Source organism: Cariama cristata, unplaced genomic scaffold (genome assembly GCF_000690535.1).
Source record: "Cariama cristata isolate BGI_N322 unplaced genomic scaffold, ASM69053v1 Scaffold13639, whole genome shotgun sequence".
Taxonomy (NCBI): Eukaryota; Metazoa; Chordata; class Aves; order Cariamiformes; family Cariamidae; genus Cariama; species Cariama cristata.
The window spans coordinates 1-17007 of record NW_009634099.1 but is presented as its reverse complement, the minus strand read 5'-3'; the positions used below and the strand labels follow the sequence as shown (position 1 = coordinate 17007).

Sequence of the window (17007 nt, the reverse complement as noted above, 5' to 3'; positions counted from 1 at the left end):
GCCTCCCGGGCGGGCCAGGTTCCTGACGGGCGGTCTGTCGGGGTGAGGCCCAGCGGGTGCTTACGCGGCTTTGCCTCCCCTCAGGTGCGGCGCCGTGACCATGCTGGGAGGGGACGAGTTCATCAGCTCCCCGCCCAGGAAGACGGTGCGGTTCGGGGGCACTCTGACGGATATCTTGCTGAAGTACGAAAAGGTGACTGCGGATCTGCTCCGCCGGCCGTCGCGGCTTTGCTCGGGTGGCCCCTCATCGTCCAGGATGCGTGTGTTGCCGGTGCGCTAGTTCCTGGGGTGTAATTCAGTGTGAAGGCTCGTCTCGTCTTACACAAGACCGTGTCTGAAGGCTTAGGAAAAAAAACTGAAGGCGGCTGAGTGCTGTAGGCTTGTGCCAGGCAGTATTGCTGTGCAAGTGAAAAGATTTCCCCTGTGAGTCAACCCGAGTGACGTCCTGGGTGGATGTAAAGCCTGGCGTAAGCCAGAGGGTGCAAAGTGATCACGGCTGTGTCTACAGGGAGAGCAGCTAAAAATGACCTAGCGGCTTCAGTGATCCTTCAGGGACAGCACTTGGTTACTGCTGCTTCAGCCTTCCTTGAACTTTCTCACTTACTTGTGTCCTTCATGTTGCTGTTCAACAATATTAGGTTGTTCAGATATGTTGATGAAATTTGTGGGTTTTTTCTGGAAGAAATATAAATGTTACTTACTTTTCTTTCCCCTGCTAGGGTGAGACCACGGATTTTGAGTTGTTAAAGCATCAGCTGTCAGATCCAGACATAAAGGTAGGAGCTGTGGTAGTAAGGGGTCTGATGATTTAAAGTTCAGCTGTCTGAATGTAATCATCATTCTGGTACTTACCCAAATCCTTTGCTTTAAATACTTAGCTGCATTTAACAGCTTTTTGCTTTGTGGAAACTATCAGTATTAAAACTCCAAATAAAATAAAGCAATTATCTGTTTATACAAGATATATATGTGTATGCAGGATCTTCATAAATGATGTCTCATGCTTACTGACTCTTTGCTGTAGAGTGAGAAACTTTTTGCTTTGTGACAGGATCTTTCTTTGTTCTGGATACCATCTTTCTAGGTCACTGATGCCTGTTTTTACACATACTTCTGTAGATCAAACCATGGTTTATGACTTTCACAGCCTTTAAGTTGTGTGAATTTTTATCTTCTCCTGTTCTCACTAAGAACTTGTTTAATCAGGCAATAAGATATTTAGGCATTTAGTAGATATACTCAGAATTATTGTTTCATGGCTCTTCTGTGTAGCTGGGAGTAACGACCATATTTGCACGCTCTTTTTTTTTTTTTCCTTCCCTTTAATTAAATCACAAAGCTGTAAGAAAAATGCTGCAGGAAGCATAATGCTATATGGAGTTCCTTTTCTCTTTAAAGAGGACATTTTGTAAAATACTTTGCTTTTAGCAGACCTTTTGGAGTGTACAGGGAAAATCAGTGTAAAGTTTTCTGTGTAGATTTGCTGCTGTTTCAGTATCTCATTGCAAGAATTAAATGTCCCTTCTGCTTGAGCTAGAGCAAAAAGAAAGGAAAATTAAGATGGAATGCTATTTCTTTTAAATATGTTCTGTATGAGTAGGTTTGCATGCCTTGCTTAGGCTGTAATTTAAACCTTCCAGGCAGACTGTTGGTTTAGGAGCTGGTATGCATTTACTCTTGTATTCAAGAACTTTAATTGATGAGGACACAAACTTAAAGAAATTCCTTGTATATTAAAGTGAAAATAATTTCTATTTACAGTCTTAATCTTTGACTTTTGAGGACTTTTGTGATTTTTTTCTAGTAATAGGTAATACTATTTATTGGAATAGCGTGCTGGTTTTGGCTGGGATGGAGTTAATTTTCTTTATAGTAGCTGGTATGGGGGTATGTTTTGGGTTTGTGCTGATAATACAGGAATGTTCTCGTTATTGCTGAGCAGTGCTTGCACACAGAGTCAAGGCCTTTTCTGCCTCTCACCCCACCCCACCAGCAAGGGGGCTGGGGATGCACAAGGAGTTGGGAGGGGACACAGCTGGGACAGCTGACCCCAATGACCCAAGGGATATTCCATACCATATGACATTATGCTCAGTGTAGAAGGCTGGGGGAAGAAGAAGGAAGCGGGGGGACACATTCGGAGTGATGTCATTTGTCTTCCCAAGTAACCATTACGTGTGACGGAGCCCTGCTTTCCTGGAGATGGGTGAACATCTGCCTGCCCATGGGAAGATGGGAATGAATTTTTTTTGCTTTGCTTGTGTGCGTGGCTTTTGATTTACCTATTAAACTGTCTTTATCTCAACCCATGAGTTTTCTCACTTTTACTCTTCTGATTCTCACCCTCATCCAACCAGGGGGGAGTGCACGAGCAGCTGCTTGGTACTTAGTTGCCAGCCAGGGTTAAACCATGACAAATAGTTACCTATTTTTTTTTCTGCTTATTTTAAGGATGCCCAGATCATTAATTGGCTGCATGAATTTCGAGCTTCTGTTGTATATTTGACCAAAGAATTTGAACAACTCGTCAGCATTTTGCTGGTAAATATCTGCCTGTTACATGACAAGATTCAGAGTTTAGTACTCAAAACGTCTTCCTTTGACGTATTCGTCTTTGCTTACTTTCAGAAGCTGCCGTGGTTGAGAAGAAGCCGAGAGGTAGTGGAAGAGTATCTAGGCTTTCTTGGCAATCTAGTGTCAGCACAGACTGTCCATCTTAGGCCATGCCTCCGGATGATTGTATCACAGTTTGTCCCCCGTAAGTTACCTTTCTCTTAATCTTCTTCATTTGCTGATGAAAATGTCTTTCCTAGTTAAATTCTGTATAAACATAATGTGTGACACAATTAATTATTGGGTTGCTTTTTTTTTTCCCTATTGATTACTTTCTTAACTTGAATAGCTGAATTGTGATACAGGTAGTTTTCTGTACCTAGATTTTAGAAGGTGTATTCTAGTGGTGAATACAGACCCCATTTATGAAGATGTCTTGGAAAGAGTTGAATTGTATAATGTTATTACTAGAAAACAAAAGCTGTGGTGAGGATCATGTCAGATATTCTCAAGAACCTCCTGGTTCTGTGAATGAAACAGTCCTTTTGATGAGCTTCTGCTTATTTTAGAAAGTCTTGTGGATAATCGTAATGCTTTAGTCCTGATGAAAACTGTTGTCCAGTGTGTTTGATTTGGCACTGCAACTGTTAGCTGTAAGATTTGTACAATTTTGATGTAATAATCTCACTTTTTGCTAGCTCGAATAACCATCAGAGAAGATGATGTGGATATTTCCGATTCTGATGATGATGATGAAAGTGAGTATAAAGGAAGCATGCTTTATATATGCTGCTGCAATACCTTTACTAAAGAAGTACACAGTGCATGTTGCTCCTGTTTTACAAAATTAACTGAGTTAATGTAAAACATTAAGAAACAGCACATCCTTAAATTCCCAAAGTCAAAGACTTTCTTATACTCAGATCAGTGGTGTGTTGACCCCCTCCTTATTTTCAAAATACTCATGTTGATGCAGTATCTGTAGGAGTAAGACTGAATGCATAGGAAAACATTCATAGTCCTAGATTGATTCAAAGCCAAAGAAAAGTTAGGAGTTTTTTGTTTTCCACATTATTTACCTCAATAAAACTAGGTAGTTTTGGGGATTCTTGAGTCTTTTCTTGTAAAAGCCTGTGGTAATCTCAAATACAATTGATATTTAGAAGAAAAATGCCACATAATTAGTGTGTTTATTGATAAGGCAACAGATAGCTAAATGTCTTTCAAGAATGTCATGTTTTCTGATCTTGAATGCTGGAATAAATTTCAGTTCTGCTTGTGATGACCCAACTGGTCTTTCGTTGTTCACTTATGACACTGGATGAAAAAAAGCCTGCTATAGAAGCCTGATTAGCTATTTGTTTGACTGTTATGAAAATGAGAGTCATAATCTTTCAATAGATTTTTATCTAGTTACAGACGTGGCTTTAACATGTATTTTAAATATTTGTGTATTGTGGGGTAAATTTTGGATTTCCAAGTTCAGCATTCAGTATGACAGTGTGTAACAACAATAACTGGTCCTAGGACTGGCAGCACATTCAGAGTTTATTGATTGTGGTGCCATGAAATTTATTTGGAATTATTTTTGATGCTTATTTTGGTAGTAAGGCAGTTCAACTTAAAAAACAAACACCCTCTTCACCACCCCCCAACAACCCACAAACCCCAACATTTTGGCAAATGCAATTATGCAATTTCCTTGGGAATCTTTACAATGTTTAGTTGATATGAACTGTTTTTGCTGGTTCCTGACTCAGTTTTCTGTAACCAAGTGCATAAGAGTACTTTTTTCTTTCTCTAGACCTTTCTGAAAACTTTAATACGTGCCATAGAGCATTGCAAACCGTTGCAAGATATGTCCCTTCGTAAGTATATAATCCCGTGGTTTTGTATGCCCTTTCCTTGCAAATTTAAAGCCTGTGAGCTGATGAATTTTTTTTTCTCTTAATTGGAAGTATGATACTTAGTTTCATTGCATGATTTTTCCCTAATATTCGCTAACTGGTGGAATGCTGTATCCAATCATTATGAAATTTCCAAAGGCATCAGCAACTGTAAATCCTGTTAATGGAAATAGGAAGTAGGGCAAGTCATGTTTATAGCAACATATTTGAAGTGGCTTCTAACAAGTCCACAGTGAAAGTTTGCCGCTTATTATTTGTTCAGTGATCCTTGCAGGAACAGATTTTATACAATTACTTACCTTAAAATAAAGTTACTGTGAAATAAGCTTATTCCAGTCTGTCTTTAGAGTGCTGGAGCTTCAATATTTGCTCTCATGGTAATAACCTATAGCTTTTGGGTTTGGGTTTTGTTGTTTGTTTTTTTTTAATTGTAGGACACCACAGTTTCTCATGCCGATACTTGTGGAAAACTTTCCTTTCATTAATAAATCAGAAAGGACTCTGGTAAGAGCTGTGAATATTTTTTTTTTTGTTTATTTGTTCACTTGTTTTTTAATGTATAAATATACTCTGCAGTATGACAACTGATTTGGTGGCATTGAATGCAGATTTTTGAGTATATTGTTTAAGTTTCTTGTTATTTTTTTTAATATATATGTGTATATATATGGGTGTGTCTGTTTAGTGTAAGGTTGTCCAGGCACACTTAAGTTCCTTGTGCATAAGCATTATGCTAGTCTTTAATGACATAACTGCATATCTTTTCCACAGGATTGCTTTCTTAATCAATGCACAAGATGGACCTCTTTGACGATGAATCTCAGGGTTGTATAGTAAGGAGACGGTAGGATACCTGTCTCATTTGTTGTCAAAACTGGAAAGTATTTATCAGAAGAATAGGGGGTTTGCTAAGCAGACAGAAAGCAATGGACGTTATAGGTGAAATCCAAGTTGCCAGTAGTGTAGGATGTTAAGTTTTATTTCATCTTTGGTATAGTGCTAATGTGTGGTGAAAAACAAGCTGGAAACCTTTGACGGGTTACAGCTCTTGTGTGATCTTTATATTTAGTTGTTCCAACTTGATGTGTTGGCACTTTATTTTACAGAAAGGTAGAGCCCTGCTTCACCAGCCAAGTTCAGTTGGAGCTGTGTTTCAAACTCATCAAGCACTGAAAAACTCCTGAAGTTCTTTGTATGCCTTGCTAGTTTTTTAAAAAAAAAAAATATTTTTTTATTTATTTATTTTTTTTAATCCAAATAACTTTGGGCATCAGTTCGCTGTCTGTAAAATGAGGGGGATAATAGGTCTTACATGCTGTTAGGAGAAGAATTTTTATTTACTTATTTATTTAGCAACTCAGTGAGGAGCAAGTTGTGAAGAAATTCATAACTGTGTTGTCAGTGCAAGGTTTGAATGAAATGTAATAAAAATATGGTCCATGCATTGTTGTTGAATATTTCCAGTTTATATGTTCTCATTAAAGTAGCTCTGTCCATTTATGTACTGAGCAAGCCAGATGGCCTGTGGAAAAATCATATGTGCTCATGTAATTAAAGGTGGTGTTATAATGCATATTCACAAAGATACTACGGTGTACTTAAATGTGGCACTTTACCTAATTTTATCTATTGACTTTGCTATATGAAAGTTGCAATGTTGTCTTTTGTACATATGTGTGCGTACATGGGTGGGCACATGCGCACTCACAGAACTTGTCTGTTAACCTGTTTGAACTACAGTCAGAATGACTCTGAGGAGACTTACCTGTGGAATTTAGAATTGTTGTTCGTATATTATAGTAACCTGAAGCAAAGATGTATTCAGTCTCTAAACAGTTCTACTAGAGCTGGTTCTAGATATAGCGAGGAATGTGCTTGTTGTTTTAATTTTCCTAGAGAAAGTTTAGACATAAACTATGGAAATGAATAACTTTTCTTATGGAATATTTATACTCATTCTGTCTAGAGGTAGTTGGAAAAATTTGCATGGAAATAGTAGATTAAGAAGTTAATGATAACACAGCTTAACAATTGAAGGTTGATGTTTGGCTTATACATTAACTTATTCTAGATTGAATACAGCCTGTTTAAACCTATTTCTGGCTCTTTAGCTAAGAAATTAAGAAACTTGTTTTCTAAAAAATTATTGGCAGAAATCAGACTTTCTGTTAACATTATCATAGATAATCAATTAATTTTGTGTTATAGGAATGTTATGTTCATAACCTGCTACGAGTTACGGTGTACCTTCCAACTCTGAGGCTTCAAATTCTGGAGCTTATTATTGAAAAGCTGTTGAAGTTGGATGTAAGTTTGTTCTGTATTATCTTTTAAGGAAGCTCGGTGTTAAAATTCACAGCGTGGGACCTATGCTTCAGTGTGAAGCTCAACAAAAAATACATTGCAGTAGTGCTCATCATCATGAGTATAAAACCAATCAGATTTACATTCCATTCCCAGTCTTAAAATATTCCCACACCTGAGGGTAAATGTATGATGTATACTGTTACACCCTGCATGGAATCTCCATGGCTGAATCAAAATGACTATTTCATGGTGATCAGTACTAATATGCAGAGAGTGTACCTTTCTTTGTGTGGTTGATGTGTTTTATCATCCCTTTGAAGTAGAAGGATTTACAGTCTTAGAAAAGACAGGAGGAGTAGCACTGTAAATGATTAAGGCTTTTTATTTTGGAGAACCTCAGCATATAACAGTCTGGGGAAAGCTTATATTCTAGAGGCAAAGTTTCAAGCAGTTTGGAGTGTGTGTTTGTGTATTATGTACATATCATTCCCTTTTAAAATGTTTATTTAGTGAGGACGAAGTCTAGTCTAGAAATTACTTGTAATTTCTTCTATAAATAATAAAAAAAGGTTTCATGTTATTGTCATGGTCTTATAAAAATTAATTTCTTGTTTGTAACTGTAGGTTAGTACTCCACAGCAAGATATTGAAGATGCTGAAGAAGCTGCTAATAACTCTAATAATGACGAAAAATCTACAGAGGAGGGACTCTTTGACATGGTTGGCTATCTTGTTCTACTAGAAGTTATTTTTTTTTTTCAGTAAAATTATTTTTGAGGGCCACCACTTTTCAGGTGGCTGTGAGCTAAGATGGTGTAGGAATACATTATTGCTCCGTTGTTACTGCACATAGCTCTTGAAACCTGAACAGCTGACAAATGATTAACATGTTCTCCAGATGTTGACTTTATTCATGTAAATACCCAATGTAAATGCAGTGAATTAATTTCATTATGTAAAAACACAAGCAGCTATACATAAAGCTAATTAAAGAATTTATGGTAGTTGGCTTAGTTTACAAAAGTTTGCTTACACTAAACTGTGTCATTAGATACTAATTTTTTTTAAAAAAGACAAAACTTTAGGATATCACTGAAAGAGAAATTTAACTTCATTTTTCCTGTAATTGCTGTCTTCATGATGTTGTGTATATATAAAAGCTGCATGACCGCCATTTTATCTACCAGGAGGAAGATGAAGAAAGAAAAGGAAACAAAGTTGTCTCTTCCAGAAGTGAGAGAATGGCCCATCCACTTGCAGAGCGCCTTGATATTTTGATGACCATCCTGTTTTCCTACATTAAAGATGTTTGCCACGTGGATGGTAAGAACAGTTGAACAAATTTGTTGTTTTGCTAACAAGTAAGAGAAATATAAGAGGAGTTCTTGCTTTCTGCTGCTGCAAGATAGAGCCCTCACCCTTTAGCAGCAGAATTCTGCCATCAGCAGGCTGTAGTCCACATTCCTGCCAGTATTACTGGCAGAGGATGCAAAGGTATGTTTATGACTTTAAAGGTTTAGTCTTCAGTTGGAGACATTCTGATTATATAGATATGACACTGTATCCAAACTGTGACATTACAGGGTATAAGGGTAAATAGAGTTTTTTTTTTTCGTTGCCCTACAAAGCTTAGGGTGTCAGAAATACTTTCTGGTTAACCACAGTGTTTTATCATTTGCTTTACTGTATCGCTTTTAGTATTAGAATTATGGATCCTTTCAACATCATGAGGACTGGAAGTAGATTAAAGCAACCAGCCACGTCACTCAGTTGGAATTGCTACAGCAAGGCTTTGTGTCACAGGAAAAAAACTGAAAGAAATGTCTTATACTGATGTTTATTAAGGGTTTGAATTTCTTAGATTTATATATTTAAAACAGAATATTTAAAAACCATTTTGCTGTATCTTCCTGTGTAAGTCAGGTAATTTATTTCTTAGTGTTTTCCTCTGACTTTTCTGAACTAACACATTGTTGCAAAATTTGCATGTCTACCAGTTTTATACATGGATGCATGAGCACGCACACACGTAGTCTCCATATACACCACTGTAGAAAGCAGTACAACTAAAGTCCTGGGAAGTCTTACTGTAAATGTTTTTTACATGTGTTGTAAGTCTAGAAGTCAGCCTGACAGTGTTTCTTTACATATTTCAGCATGAGGGCAGGAAAAAAAACTTGAAATGGCTCATTTTGTTCTGTTTTCTTTTTTTGTTGTGTAGGCAAGCTTGATATCAACAACACAAAGGATTTGTATCGGGATCTGGTTTCTGTTTTTGACAAGCTCATTTTACCAACCCATGCTTCGTGTCACGTACAGTATTTCATGTTTTACATCTGTAGCTTTAAATTGGTGAGTAGAAGCTGTTTTTAAAATGCACTGTCTTCTGTCATATCTGTGTCCTTGTTTTGGCTTTTTTTACAAAAAAAAAAGCTATTTTCTGCTGTAATTGTAGTCTGAAGATAGTACATCAGGATTCATTAGTATCTTGACTTTCTTTTCCTTCTCAGTTATTCCTTTCTTCAAGTTTTTCTTTGTCGTTGCTCTTCCCATGTTGTTCATAAACTGCAAACAGATGGAATCTAAGCCAGTGTGAAGCAACTTGGTTAACAGGCCTCTTTCACAAGAATCAGTTGGACTATTGAACCCAAGACACAGTGCTCCAACGAGTTTCTTCAGCATCCCAAAACTATCTTAAAAATACTGTCTGTGTTACCTCTTCAGTTTGAAAATTGTATCTGGTGTTTGTTCTTCCCCTCATTTTCCCCATCTGTCTCAACAAAACTATTGTTCTTTCTCTTACTGCATAAAATTAAGAACATGCATACTTTTTGTGTGAGAGTAGGTAAAGATGCAATTAAGCTAATGCGCTGTCTCTGACAGTGGTGAATAGTGGATGTGTTGGAAAGAATACAAGAATGGGGAAAGTATGTTACGATGCTTTGCTACAGTAATTTCTCAGCCTCCAGCAGCAGTCCAGTGACTTCCTGAGCCAAAGTGATGTTCTTTCACGGTAACAGCCCATGATGGACAAATTCAAGCAGAAAATATCTCATGATATTATGCTCTTTGTACTGATGTGAATTTTTGGCATCATGAACTTATGTGGCAAAAAGTTCTACAATATAATCATTTAAGGGGAAGAATCGCTTTTGTTTCTCTAAATTCGTCTTCCTGCTGTTTTCGTTGGAAGTCCATGACCTCTTACACTACAAGACACAGTGAACAGACGCTTCTCTGCTTGTTTACCTTCTTACTGCTCTTGGTTTTAAATGTTTCTTGTGTATCTATTCCTGACTTTTTCCTAGACTTGTGCTTCCATTTACTTTTTGCAACTAAGTATAGAAAAAGACACATAAAAGTGTGCTTTTCTGTCATGTGTAGGAATAGTTATTTACTACTGTTATAGGTAGATTTTTTTTAATGGTTTGGTTATGGTAATTATGGGAATTGAATATTAGGAATCTATGACTTAAACAGTGTCATCAGCATAACAACTCATGATTTCTATGTATCTTGTTTCCAGGGGTTGGCTGAGGCATTTTTAGACCATCTTTGGAAAAAACTACATGATCCAAACAATCCTTCAGTGATCAGGCAGACTGCTGGGAGTTACATTGGCAGCTTCTTGGCAAGAGCTAAATTTATTCCAGTTGTGTAAGTTGTTTTGATATATGAGCAGAACCAAACAATTTATGATGATTGCTGAGGTTAAGTACAGAATTCACAGAACACACAGTGTTGATCTATTCCCACTGCTTTGCCAGTAAGCCTAAATCGATAGTCTTGTTTGTCCTTTCTACAGTACTGTTTCAGTATTGTCTTGAAGTTTCCAGGAAGGTTTTGCATTTACAGGATGCAGACTAATGATTGCTGGAATTCATGACTTGCTGTTTAAGGCTTCACTTACCAAGAAATGCTGAGCACGGGTAGGTTATGTTGACTTCTGGCAGCGTCAGAAGTCTGATATGTCTGATGTTCAGAAGCAGATGTTTTTAATGCCCTATGTTAGGTGTTTTATGTAGACTCTGAGACAGGGAAATCAAGTGTTCTAGTATCTTGATACAGATGGGTTAAAATGCTTCAGCAGATGGGTGAAAATGTCTTCATTTGTACATACACATTCTCTGTTTTTTACGCTGTTCAGGGTGGACTTGGTAACTTTAATGTTGAACTTAATTTGATATTGGAATTACTTGTTGGACATAGGAGGTATCTCTCTCTGTACAACCTGTAACCCAGGATTGTGGTTGTTTACTGTGCGTTTCCCATGCGATGTGCATTCATGGATTCATCTCTTCTGGCATCTTGTGCTTTCACTGATTGGGGTTTTTAGTGCTGATACCTTGATTGATTTCACGCTAAGGTAAAGGAGAAAGCTCGTAACAGAATCTCCTTTTTTACAATGAGATTTTCTTACTGATGTTTTTATAACCACAGAGATATTTGAATACTTATTTAACATCTTTTCTACACCATTTTAGGTGGTATTTTTACACTTACTTTTTTTTTTTGTCGCCCTCCATTACAGTACAGTAAAAGCATGCTTGGATCTTCTGGTGAACTGGCTGCATAAATACATTGATAATCAGGATACAGGGGCTAATGCTTACTGTGATGTAGCTCTCCACGGACCATTTTATTCTACATGTCAGGCAGTGTTCTATACACTTATTTTCCGTCATAAGCAACTTTTGGATGGAAACTTACGGAAAGGTGAGTAACTAGGTTTGAATGGTATTGGGATTCATTTGCAAGGTTTACTGTTGATGTGTTTTGTAATGGTCAGTTCAGTCAAGTATCTGATGGCAAGTTTATGTTGTTGTGCTCTAAATAAAATGAGATGGCTTGTACACCTGTTGAGCCACCAAGCCAAATAATCTTTTTCCTCTGCCCCCCCGCCCCCATTGAAAACTGTACCAATAACTCCTCAACATTGATCTCTGGCCTCACTTACTGAGCATGTTTGAATTCCAGCTATATAAAAATAGTGTGGGTTTCAGTTAATAATCTATCTTGATGGCTCTGTGCCTCTGTCAGTCCCTGTAATGAGTGTTTGAGTGTAGTGTCTGTGTTAGAAGGATCCCTTGGCTGTGGCAGGTTACCGTTACAGTAGCTTTTCTGCTGAACAAGGTGTTGGCCAGATCTCTACTGTAAGACAGCACCCTAGGATGTGAATCTGTGGTGTTGTGCAGTGTGCAGACTGGTCAGACTGGAAATTCTTAGAAATTAAGTTCTGCTTATATCATATATGACCTATATTTCTTAATTGTTCTTATTTTCAAGGTCTGTCATATCTGCAGAGTTTAAATTTTGAGCGCATTGTCATGTGTCAGCTAAACCCCCTGAAGATTTGTATACCCTCTGTTGTGAACTTGTTTGCTGCCATTACCAGGTACCTACTAACTTATTTCAGTGTCAGCTTGATACAGATATGTGTGTGTGTATCTAAAAACAGTATGGTACTTAGAACATGGGTTTTGTTAGGCACACTATTGAGTATTCTCTAAGACAGCTCATGTAACACTGCCCATGTTCTGAGTGGGATAAGTCTACTTCCCATTCAGTTTCGGTGAAATCCTGCAGTACTGTGAACGTGATTGCTTTGTGTTGGAGCCAGTATGATTTTACTTGGAGTGAAGTTTATAGGAGTGTAGAGGAAGAGAATAGGCTCTTTACCTTGTGACTATCTTGAAAACTCCTAATATCAGTTGGAAGATGGAAGATAGAAGTGATGTTTGTTCAAAAACAACTTCATAGTTTAGTACTCTCTGAAATTCTTGCTTTCAGTGTGCTAGAAATGCTTATCTTTTCTTTATTATGTTTTTAAAGGAAATACCAGTTGGTGTTCTGCTACACGATTATTGAGAGGAACAACAGGCAGTATATACCAGTTGTTCGGAGTGGCACTGGGGGTGACCTTGTGCAGACATGCACTAACCCACTTGACAGTTTCTTCCCGTTTGATCCCTACATGCTCAAAAGGTATAGTTTAAAAACAAACAACTCATTTCTGCGTTGTAGAAAATAATGAAGTAAAACTTTAAGAAACTGTCAGTGTTTCTACAGTTTACTTTCTTCCCTGATCTTTAGTACCTTTCATGTTGCATACTTTAACCATAGATTGTCAAAAGGTTTGAATTTAAATTTACCCCCGCTGTGACATACAGCGATGAAGAATGAACAGGACTCAGTTTCCTGGAATGTGTAGTTAATATGTTTGGTGACTTCTCTTTTGGTTTTCCTTGTTTTAAGCAGTCTCTAAAATCTCATAATGTTAGCCTAATGCGTGTTTTGTTGGAGCTGTGGTGGTGTCATTTTTTTGTTGTTTTGTTTTGGATTTTTTGCACCTTGAGTATATCGTTTCTTGATTGGAGACTTCAGCTTATTTAAAATATCTTGCTTTTTTAACCAACAGTGGATTATTTGCAGCTTTTCAAAATGTCTGGCACTATGATGCTTTAACCATTTTTTAATGTTAGAGTGCAACATTTTGGCTTTTTTTTTGTCTCAAAAAAAAAAACAACCTGCCTCCACAGAAGGGAGACCTTTCGTAGAAGTATAAACTATTACTAATTATATTAATTTATGTTACATGAAAATACATATTATATAAAATTTATGTACTGATATTAATAAAATTATTGATACTATCATCAAAAAAAGGGGAAGAAAATGATGCTTATTTGCGAGCGTAATGTAGCTGTTGAAAATAACGAGCTAGGAATTAGGAAACCTGACTGTTTCAGAACTCCTCAAGCAAACAATTGTAAGTTATACCTGTCAGCAAAATGGAGTTAGTTATTAATGGGATTAATTGGGGATTATATAGGGATTAATTGAATACTTTGTAAAACCCTACAGAAGACTATACAAATGCCAAGAATTTTATGTTATATTATTAAAATGAAATACATTTGACTTTTACATTCGTTCATACTGTGTTTTATCTCCTCTTTCAGATCAAAGAAGACCATTGATCCTTTTTATCAGTTTTGGGAAGAGCTGAGTGCTGAAGATCTTGAGAATCTGAAGAAACCCATTAAAAAGGTAATCTCTGATCAAAATGCAGTTCAGCTTTTGCCAAATCTGTCAGCTGCTTCTATTGCAGGATTAATATTTTTTTTTTTTTCAGTATATAATATAGGAGTACGCTAAACATTTAGGGGAAACTGTGATTGAAATTAGGAAGCTTTAGGGATTGATCCGTCCTTGCTTTGAGAACAGTTTTCCCCTCTTCTGCAGAGGAGTTAGTTTGGCAGCACAGGACCACTGTGAATGCTTATGAATGCTCTCAGAATATGGACATGCTGATGTCACTCGGAAATCCACTTTGTAGATATGATTTAGTTCCCATATTTCATAAGGAGAGTACATCTAATTATTTTACCGTTCTAAGTAGTCATGACAATTGTAGTACAACCCAAATCCTGAATTATGTTCTTCTAAAGCTCCTGTGTAATCCATTTACCTTCCTGCAGAATGTCCACCCTCTGTCAAATTTTTGAGTCCTTTGAATGGTGTGTTTTCTTTCCCTTCTGTGATAACGTGTAAAAATACTTCAAGGTGGTCTAGCTTTGTTAACTGGTACCTTTATAAACTTTCCTATAGCATTTTGATCAGCAGGTTTGATTATTGTAACACTTCAGAATTTATTTTAGAAATACCCTTTTTGGTCTCAGCATTCATTACTTCTGTCCAATCTTAATAGAGACCTGGAGTATCTTTCTGTTCTCACTGATCCTTTTAAATTTATGCAGGGTACTTCTGAAGATGAAGATGATGACTTTTTGAAAGGAGAAACCCCTCAAAATGATGGTGTGGTTGGAATTGCTCCAAATTCTTATGAATCATATACCCGAAGCCCAGTGAGCAGCATTGGCTCCCCTCCAGACTGTTATGTGCTGTACCCTCAATGACATGGAGAATAAGAAGTGGAAAGGTTGAAAACTGTGTGCAATTTCTTGCTCTGTAAAGAGATTTCAGCTCAACTTTACAAACTGGCAAATGTTTAAGTAACTGTGTTTAAGAAAATTATTGTTTCTTAATCATCAGATTTCTACAGATATATTATGATAAAGTCATATGTTGCTAGAGAAGCTTGGAGAATAAATAGGGTGATATTTTACAGATTTCACATTGAAATGGTTTTTATGACTTACAAGGATTTTTTTTTTAAGATTTTTTTCCTAACTCTTAAAAACATTGTTTACTAATGTTTCTCTACAAGGTTTTATATATCGGGGGTGAAATTCTGGTCTGTCTTTGTGCTGATTTGTGTGGGGACCAGAATTTCATTGTCAGTATTCAGACTGTACTCTGATGACTCTTTTGAGTTGGTTTCAAAGTAATGGTATGATCCCACGATAGGGAAGCCATGAATCAAGTCTGACAGTGATTCATTTGCACACATCTCCTAAGCTTTTCCTATCTGTAGAACAGTATTTGGTAAAGGCACTTGGTAGTGGAAAGTGTATTCGGATGATAAGCGTTATCGCTCCTTAAATCTGTAGCTGACACACAACTTTCCCAGCTGTGGAAGTTCAGACTTGTAAAAGTGATGCTTGCTGGAAGTGTTTAAAATGACAGAGTAGCTGAATGTATGATTTGTAGATAGTTTTCTTTGGGGTGCTTGTGAAGCACTCCGAGACAGGTATTTATTTCAGGATTTGAAGTTTGTATGTGACTGCTGAAGATACAAAAAAAAATCTTCCCTCGTAGAAAGGAAGTGATGGTGTCACTGGTGTCCTTGTATTGTCCATGTGTCAGTGTAGAGTTTCTCTGCATAGTTTTCTTGTCTTCTTTTTGTGATTGCTGGCTTTTAGTTTTGAGTAAGAATATGAACAGTGGAAAAAAAATGTTATTTCTGTAACATTTATTGGAAAATTTTATGCATTTGGGACTAAATTCTAATTGCCCTTCTTTGGAATCTGAACTTGGAGGCTTTCAAGGCAACAGTTTTTATTCAATAAAGATTGATGCAAACAGTGCAGTTCTTACACCTTTGCAAAAGCAGATCTCTGTGTTGAACTAAGGATCTTTCTATGTAGTCTAGCTTCTCAAAGTTAGGATGTTTGTTCTGACAGACTGCAAAAATGAGTTTTGGGGATGATACTGCCAAATGCATCAGTGGATCTGTTTATCATTGGATAAATTGAGACAGTTTTTGTTTTTAATTTTAGTCCTCTTTACTATCAGTCCTAAGTAATAAACAGTTGGTTTCCATCTGAAATAATTGCATTCTCTCCTGGCATGGAAGAATCCTTCTGACATCAACAGCAAGGAAAACATCTTTTGAAAGCTGCCTTGTTCTGTCCTTTAACTGTTACGTCTTTGGCAATGTAGTCAGCCACTTCGTACAAAACGCGGCTATGTGAAACTTTTCAAGTTGTAATACCAGGTATGGAACTTCCATGTCTCATTAAAAAGCAAAAAAAAGAAAAACGTAAGTGATGTGAAATACAACATAAAAAAAAAATAAATGTTCAGACGTTGAACTGCCTGTACTGAAGTTGCGCAGTTAACATCTGTATATTAAGAGACTTGCTTAAAGATTCCGTTGGGAACTCCACAGTGTTTCTGTAACCTCTTCTGTGGCAGATCTGGTTTGCTTAGCGTAACCGCAGACAGGTGAGCTGGCAGGTGCTGGCATCTTGCTAAAGAGGCTTTGTTCTGTAAATACGAGCACTATTGAGAGGAATGCTGATTTGAAGGTGGAAATTTTGCCTTACCCGAGAAATACAATGTATCTTTCGGAGAAAGTATCTGCTATAACTTTACTTCGGTGAAAATGGGAGCGGGAAGGTAGAGGTAGGCCGCCGGGTTTTCCTCTGCGGGTTGGTTGTGCGCCCTCCCGCCGCCCTGGCTCTTCCCTCGCCCCCTGCGCAGCGGATCTCGGCTCTGCTGCCGCCGCCCTTGTTTCTCTTGCTGCTCGTGAGTGGACAACTGGAGCCAAATTCCCTGGTCTGCAGGGAAAAACTGTCGTCTTTGGGACTGTCTGAAAACTTAGCTTTGTGGTTGCTGGAGGCCAGGATGATGGCGTGGGTTTATTTGTAAGTTTGGGACTTATCGTGGTTATTTCCAAAACGATTTCTTACAGTATAATTTACGGGTAATGTCGCAGTCGCAGGAGGAGGGGATTTCTGCAACGTTGACGTGTTTAAAATCGTTAGGCGGCCACGCGGCCCGGCACGTTTTGTGTCAGCGCCGCTGACTTTGCCTCAGGCCGCGGGCTCAGGCC

The 17007-nt window shown here is 37.6% G+C and overlaps 1 protein-coding gene across 2 annotated transcripts; it reads left to right on the top strand.

The window, feature by feature from the left end:
* Nucleotides 1–86: 86 nt before the first annotated feature.
* On the top strand, nucleotides 87–14897 carry RRN3 (RRN3 RNA polymerase I transcription factor homolog (S. cerevisiae)). 2 transcript variants are annotated; one of them, XM_009707039.1, is made up of 17 exons: nucleotides 87–193; nucleotides 720–776; nucleotides 2452–2541; nucleotides 2629–2758; nucleotides 3252–3311; nucleotides 4358–4421; nucleotides 4895–4964; nucleotides 6669–6767; nucleotides 7392–7487; nucleotides 7955–8090; nucleotides 8989–9119; nucleotides 10294–10424; nucleotides 11299–11483; nucleotides 12054–12162; nucleotides 12600–12752; nucleotides 13730–13817; nucleotides 14528–14897. In XM_009707039.1, exons 1-17 carry the CDS (start codon nucleotides 101–103, stop codon nucleotides 14684–14686), a joined length of 1851 nt encoding a protein of 616 aa, XP_009705341.1. In that variant the 5' UTR covers nucleotides 87–100; the 3' UTR covers nucleotides 14687–14897. The 2 variants fall into 2 exon arrangements, with proteins under 2 accessions (XP_009705341.1, XP_009705342.1); XM_009707040.1 differs by lacking the exon at nucleotides 12600–12752.
* The last annotated feature ends 2110 nt before the right edge of the window (nucleotides 14898–17007 follow it).